At 36.8% G+C, this 7,959-nt stretch overlaps 1 protein-coding gene across 1 annotated transcript in view; it reads left to right on the forward strand.

Moving 5' to 3' along the window:
* Positions 1–7,045: 7,045 nt before the first annotated feature.
* The window catches only part of LOC101560580 (heat shock protein HSP 90-alpha-like), a 2,465-nt gene continuing 1,551 nt past the window's right edge, over positions 7,046–7,959 (forward strand). Inside the window, 3 exon segments of the mRNA XM_012514599.2 lie at positions 7,046–7,301; positions 7,304–7,762; positions 7,765–7,940. Of these exon segments, the coding sequence (XP_012370053.1) occupies positions 7,097–7,301; positions 7,304–7,762; positions 7,765–7,940 (840 nt within the window). The 5' untranslated portion in view covers positions 7,046–7,096.

The following is a 7,959-nucleotide window of genomic DNA, read 5'->3' on the forward strand; positions in this document are numbered from 1 at the left end:
GTGTGTGTGTGTGTGTGTGTGTATATATATATATATATATATATATATATATATATATATATATAAATAATATTATAATATAAAAAGGAAGGGGGAAAGAATATATTATTCTTTTTATTCTTCCTTTTTATTCTTTCTTTTCTCCTTTACCCAAGGCAAATGTTCAATCATTTTGAGCGGTTTCTTTCCCTTTTACTAAATCTATTATACATTTCAGATTTCATTTACTCTTTTAGGTTCTTACACTAGGAAGAAAATATGTTTACATATGTGGGTCTGATTTATTTCACTTATGAGTACAATCTTTAGCTGTATTCATTTACCTATAAAAGCCTTGAGTCTGCCTTCTTTATAGCTGAGTAATACTCCATTATGTAAAAAGATCATAAATTCTTATCTATTTCTCCATTGATGGGCATTTGGGTTGTTTCCAAGATTTAGATATGATAAGTTGTGCTTCTACAAACATGGGTGTACATGTAACCGTTGTGGTATGACGCTTTCAATTCTTCTGGAAAAATGTCCAGAAGGGAAATATGAGGGTCAAATGTGACTTCTAATCCTAGTTTTTTGTGGAATCTCCAGGCTGATTTCCACAGTGGTTGTACCAGTCTGCACTCCCACCAGCAGTGGGGAAGGGTTCTTTTTCCCCCACAGCCTCTTCAGCATTTGCAATTAGTTGACTTCTTTATTATAGCCCTTCTTTTGGGCAAGATGGAATCTCAGTGTTTTAATTTTCATTTCTCAAATGATCAAGGGTGTTGAACATTTTTTTCATATATTTATCATTTGTATTTCTTTCTTTAAGAAGTATGTATTCACCTCAGTTGCCCACTTTTGGATTAGGTCTTTGATTATTGAAATCCTTCTGCCTAGCAACTGTTTTGCTTGGCTGGTCCTGGGAGTTTGAACTCTTTGACTTGGAACAAATTGGTCACATGACTCACCTTGGGTGCTCCATTCTCGGGAGTCAGGGGTTGACTGTGTTTGAGCCCCACACATGTGATTGATCTCCAGCTTCAACTCTTCCCCGCAGTGAAGGACTTGAGGGAGGCTGAGGAGGGAGGAGGGATGGAGTTGGAAAACTGCAGCAAAACTGGGAAGCATGGATGAAGGGGATGTAGGAATTCTTTGAATCATATTTGTAACTGTTCTGTAAACTGCTTGCTAAATTTCCCTCAACTTATGATGCTTCAACCTAACAGATCTCTGACTTTATCATGGTGGAAGGTGACTTGTATTCATTAGAAAGTGGACTTGGTGTTTTGATCTTTTCCCAGCCTTTTGCTGCACAGTATGATCCTCTCTCCCAGTGCTGGTCCTGTACACTAGGCTGCAGCTCTGGGTCAGCAAAGAGATCACAAGGATTAATTGCCAATGTCTTATCCTGGGCTCTGTAACTGAGCTAGGTGTATGAAATGCATTTTCAAATTAGACATTTTCAGCTTAGGATGGGTTTATGATGTTGTCCTTGACACCCTGTATTTGGGTGCATTAATTTAAACAACAGAATGTAAATGCTACAAACCCTGAAAAGGTTAAGTTGATATAATTATCTAAGAAAAAAATGTAATTGACTCTGGGTCTTTGAACATGTTCTTCTTTATTCCTGAATGCTCTCAATCCCACTTTTTGTTTTTGACTCATTTACATTGAGTTACATCCCAGCCTTCATTTTTTTTTGTTTAATTAATTTTATTGAGAAACAGCAATGAGACAGTTTCAAAACCAATTAATAGGACAGTTTCAATAATTAATACATTGCATATTGTTATCTTCTTAGTGGTTATTCATAGTACAAGATACGGACATAATATTCTGCCCAAATACTACTAGTACAAATCCTTCTTCTCTTTGAATTAAGAGAAAGTAGCTGTATATCTAGCCTAACTATTTTGTATATACAGATACAAAATGGTCCTTCCTTTGTATCCCCCTTTTTTGTTTAGTTTTGTTAGAGATTGGTATTCTATCACCATTTAAATATTGTAGGTATGTAAATTCAGCAAAATAATCCAATATAGTCTAGTAGTCCATAATAATAGTGTGTTATCCATAAGACTGGCAATGTCAGAAGTTGTTGACTTGAGCCTTTCACAGCTCAGCATATTAATATGGCTTTACTTTTTATACCTCGTTTTTATACTTTTCTGCTGGATGGTTAAGACCAAGATAAAGCAAGATCTGTATAACAAGAAATGTAACTTTTGTATCTGTTAAGTTCAGTCAAGTCCGCTCAGGATTTATCCTGTTACCCTGTACTGCAGTTTGCAGATCCTTTGTGAGTGTCAGCCATGTGGATGAGTCATGGCAATTGCCTGGCCAATTTGTTCTCTGTGAAAAACTGAGAGAAAGTTTTCTCTCCATGTGACTCTCCTTAGACACACTCTACAACATCAATCACATTGCTCTGTGGCCCCATAATCTCCTTGATCAGAAAATTTGTGACATAACTGAGTTACATAATATTACAGTATAAGTTCTCCTATTTCCTGAGTCTTCACTGACCTTGAAAGGCTAGGGCCAAAATGTTAGCTGTCCTTGCAGCCCTTCTTTTTCTTTAATTTTTGGTTTGAAAACTTAGGTTGTTAACCCTCCAGTAGGGAAGTTTATTATTACTCTAAACATATGCAGTTGGGTTTAACCTCACTATCTGTCTGAATATCAAACATCTTAGGCATAACATGGAACAGGTATTTTCCATCTAGTATTGACATGTTAAACTTTAAATCTCTACAGAATATGGAGAAAAAATTTTAAAAATATGATTATTTTAAAATATGCATAAACAATTATATACTTTTACACAGAAATTTAGAAATCTAACCATATACAGCATTGTAGAATGTCAGGATGTGACATTTTTTCTTGTCTCTTTTTTTCATTTATTACCCTTTTCTTTAACAAACATTTATTTGAGAGATAATATGGTAATAAGTGGTATGTCATGACAAGCAGCACGTATTTAGAAGACCAGCATGTCAGGCATTCCAAGTGTGACCCTTCTGTTACATATTGCTTTCTTCAGTGCAGTTGTTTAGTTCACAGGTATCAGCATATATAGCTAGTCAGGGTGAGAATCCTACCATTTAACTGCTAGTTTTGAAAACCTGTTGATGTTTCTCGGGATCATTGCCTTACCCATCTTGTGAACATAAATGTATGGCTTTGCCCCTGTCATGTTTCCCAACTTTTCTCCTTGCCCTTTCCTCATAGTCCAATCCTCAAGTTCTCGCTTTCCAGCCTTCATTTATTTTTCTAATTATGAGGCAAAGTCTCCCTAAATCACTGAATTTCTCAAGCTGGACTCAATCTTACAATCCTCTTGTCCCAGAAGGCTGGAATTACAAGTGTTCACCAGCACACTCAACTTCAGCACTCACCACAGCTAGCATCACCTGTCTACTGCCCAAAGACAGGCACTCAGTCTTTTTGGATTATTGCTGTACTACATCTCTTTTTCTTCTTGATCCAGGAAACGATCATTACATTTATTTGTCACATCCCTACTCTCCTTCAGTTCTTGGCACCAAGATGCTCTCTCCATTTCTCTTTCAGTTCCAGTTCCAAAAATTTATTAATCTGCTTGCTGGCCCCGCCCCCAGGGCACGCTGAAATGGCGATTGAGACTGGCCACAGTGGCGCACATCTGTAATACCAGCATTTGGGAGGTTGTAAACAGCAGGATCACTACAAGTCTGATCTATGCAGTGAGGTCCTGTAGACCCTATAGACCCTGCCCTAAATACAAAAAAAAAGAATCATTAATGAATCTAAAGACAAATTTATCTATTTCTAGCCATCAATATCTATCAATCACTTTCCATGTGAGAAAAAGAAGTACAAGAAACAGTCTCAGCCCTGAAGGATCTTACACTTTTTTTTTTTTTTTGCACTGATGAAATAATTCAAAAACTTTATTGAGCTAGAACCTGAATAGAACATGCCAGGTGAGAGTCAGTATTGTACAGAAAGATGGACAGACTTTTTCACATAAAGAACATCACGTCTGTACCAGACACATTTTATCCATCTGAAAAACTTGTCTACATCCACTGTTAATATGGAATACTTGACAATGATCTCTCATTCTTGTCAGGAAGATAATACAGATGCATAGAAAAATGGACAAGAATAAAAGTTGTGTGTGAGTGTGTGTGTGAGACAGACAGACAGACAGACAGACAGGCAGGCAGGCAGGCAGGCAGGCAGGCAGAGAGAAAGAGACAATAAGGGCACAGTTTTGTATAATTTTGCATTTCATATCATTGAGGGAATGTACTAACTATGCCAAACCTAGGAGGTTAGAGAAAATTATTTTGTTTTTTTTATGAAAAAAAGGGTAAAATAAAATTTCATAGCAAAATAATGTGAGAATAGCAATAGTTGATACATGGCACATTGCTATCTTTAAAGTAGTTGCTCAGCACACAAGATACAAGCATAAAAATTTCTCTAACTCATATTGACACAAAACTTCCTTCTTAATGAACCTAAAGACAGAGTATAACTTTCACTGTTTTCCTTTTTCCCTACTATCCTTTTCACCTATTTTTATTCTTTTTTCCTTTGAATAATTGTTTCCCACTTTACAATATATTATACATTTTATTTTTTTATTTTATTTTTTAAATTTATTTTAAATTTATGTATTTGGTATAGGATCTCACTACTCAGCTTAGACTCTTAACGACCCTCCTGTTTGCACCACAGCACTGGGATTACAAGCATGTGCCACCATGCCCAGTCTTGGTGGCCTTCACAGGCAGGGCCAGTACAGCATGTGGTACTGGGAATCGAACCTGGGTCCTTAGGCTTACCAGGCAGGCACTTAGACCACTGAGCTGTCTTCCTGTCCCCCTAGTGTACATTTTAGACCTTATTCACTCTTGCAGTTTCTCACAGGAGAGAGGGAGAATATGATGTTTACATGTGAGTCTGATTTGTTTCATTTATGACTACGGTCTCAATCTGCATCCATTTACCTATTAAAGTCTTCAGTTTATCCTTATTTATGACTGAGTAGTACTGCATCATATAAAAAGACCACAGCTTTCATATCCATTCCTCCACTGGTGCGCACTTGGGATGTTTCCAAGATTTAGCTATTACAAATTGTGTTGCTATAAACATGGGGGTACATATAGTGCTGTGCTGTGATGTTTTTAGTTTTTAAATGTTATTTTATTTTATTTTGAAGAGCAAAAACAAATAGCAGAAACAGGGTAACATACAACAATACATAGGTTACAGATTTTCAAAACAATAGTTAATTAATAATGGTTGTTATATTATCTATTTTTATCATTAAATCTGTTGCTCAGATTAACAGATATATAAGATTAGACAAATAATTGAATATCACCACTTGCTTTCGAGAAAGCTTAATTTTTTCTTGTCTTCTTTTTATTTTTCTAAAAATTTATTTTAAAGAGAGTATAATAATAATTGATAAGATATCAGAAATGTTACACACTTAGACGATCAAGATGAGACTTACTCAAGCATGTGTTTTGTATTACACATTGCCATCCTTGATGTAGTTGCTTAGATCACAGATATCAGCATATAGAGTTAGTCATGGTTAAAATCCTACACAATAACTGCTATTCTAAAAAACTGATGGAAATTATTAGTACAATCATCTCAGCCATCCTGTATATATACTTGCATGCTTTTCTTCCTACCTTTTTTTCTATCTTTTCTCCTTCCTCTCATCTTTGTTGTTTAATCCTTAAGTTCAGATTCATCCCATTTCACTATATATATTAACCCTTTCAAGTTTTATTTCTTCTAAGAACTAAAAAAAAGTAGCCCCAAAAATGCTGCCATGTTTTTTATTCTTCTGTGAAGAAACCCAAAGGGGAAGAGCTGGATCAAATGGGACTTCTGATTCTAGTTTTTTGGAGGAATCTGCACACTGATTTCCACAGTAGTTATACCAGTCTACACTCCCACCAACAGTAGAGAATTGTTCCTTTTCCTCCACAGTCTCTCCAGAATTTGTTATTGGTTGATTTCTTGATGATAGAAATTTTTATGGAATCTCAGTGTTGTTTTAATTTGCATTTGTCAAATGACCAATGATGTTGAATTTTTTTCATATAGTTATTTTGCATTCATATTTCTTCCTCTTAGAAGTGTGTATTCATCTCAGATGCCCATTTTTGTATTGGGTCTTTGAATTTGAAACAATTGATTTTTTTCAATTTTTCATATGTTCTAAATAGAAGTCCTTTGTCTCATATTATCATGTGATTTTTTTCTTAAATTTGACTCTGTTATAATGGTGTATTGTATGTATTTATTTGCATATTTTGAACCATCCCTGCATTTCTGAAGATGAATTCCATACGATGTATAATCTTCATGATTTACTGCACTCTGTTTACTAGTATCTTATTGAGGATATTTGCATCTATGTTCATCAGGGAGATTGGCCTGTAGTTCTCTTTTTTGGTTGGGTCTTACTCTGGTTTTAGTATCAGGGCAACACTTGCCTCTAGGAATGAGTTAAGAAGTATTCATTCTCGTTAAATTTCATTAAAGAGTTTGAAGAGAATTAGTATTGAGTTTTCCCTAAATTTCTTGTAGAAATCATCAGTGTATTCATCAGGACATCAGGACCTGGGCTTTTCTTTGTTGGTAAGCTGTTAGTTACATTTTTAATTTCGTTGACTAATATTGGATATTTCAGATTTTTTATATCTTCTGTCCTAGGTAAATACTAGTGAGGACTTTGCATACCATAGCTGGGGCAAATGCACACCCAAGTGGTGGGGAGGACTGAGGTCTTTGTCCATGTCACTGTCAGAGAAAAATTAGAAAGGAGAGGACCTAGAGCTGCTATTTAGTCTACCTTTGAGACTAAATTTACCAATTTCTTTAGTAAGGGAAACTACCCATGGGTAAGTGTGTAGTTTAAGAAATTATTCCTGATATAGGGCTTCCTTCTGAGAGTCATTAATAAGACAAACATTTTATAAAATTTCAATAAAAATAGAGAAATGATGCAAAAAGCAAAAAAAAAAGTAATTAGAGTTGCTTCAGTGTCTCTGAGCGGCCACTGTGCGTGTCGTTGCAGCGCTCTGCCAAGATGCCCGAGGAGACCCAGACCCAGGACCAGCCCATGGAGGAGGAGGAGGTGGAGACCTTCGCCTTCCAGGCGGAGATCACGCAGCTGATATCCCTGATCATTAACACCTTTTACTCGAACAAAGAAATTTTCCTGAGGGAGTTGATTTCCAATTCGTCCAATGCTCTGGACAAAATCAGGTATGAAAGCCTGACAGACCCCAGTAAGCTGACTCCGGCAAGGAGCTGCACATCAACCTCATTCCAAACAAGCAAGATCGCACCCTCACCATCGTGGATACTGGGATTGGAATGACCAAGGCCGACCTGATCAATAACCTCGGCACCATAGCCAAGTTGGGCACCAAGGCCTTCATGGAGGCTTTGCAGGCAGGCGCTGACATCTCCATGACTGGCCAGTTTGGTGTGGGTTTCTACTCTGCTTACCTTGTTGCTGAGAAAGTGACTGTGATCACCAAGCATAACGATGATGAGCAGTACGCCTGGGAGTCCTCAGCAGGAGGGTCCTACACTGTGAGGACAGACGTGGGTGAACCTATGGGCCAAGGAACAAAGGTTATCTTGCATCTGAAAGAAGACCAAACTGAGTACTTGGAAGAAAGAAGAATAAAAGAGATTTTGAAGAAGTATTCACAGTTCATTGGTTATCCTATTACTCTTTTTGTGGAGAAGAACAAGATAAAGAAGTGAGTGATGATGAGGCTAAAGAAAAGGAGAACAAAGAGGAAGACAAAGAAAAAGAAGAAAAGGAGTCTGATGACAAGCCTGAAATAGAAGATGTTGGGTCTGATGAAGAAGAGGAAGAAAAGAAGGATGGTGACAAGAAGAAGAAGAGGAAGAGGAAGAGGAAGAGGAAGAGGAAGA

This window comes from Octodon degus, unplaced genomic scaffold (assembly GCF_000260255.1).
Source record: "Octodon degus isolate 3935 unplaced genomic scaffold, OctDeg1.0 scaffold00035, whole genome shotgun sequence".
Classification (NCBI taxonomy): Eukaryota; Metazoa; Chordata; class Mammalia; order Rodentia; family Octodontidae; genus Octodon; species Octodon degus.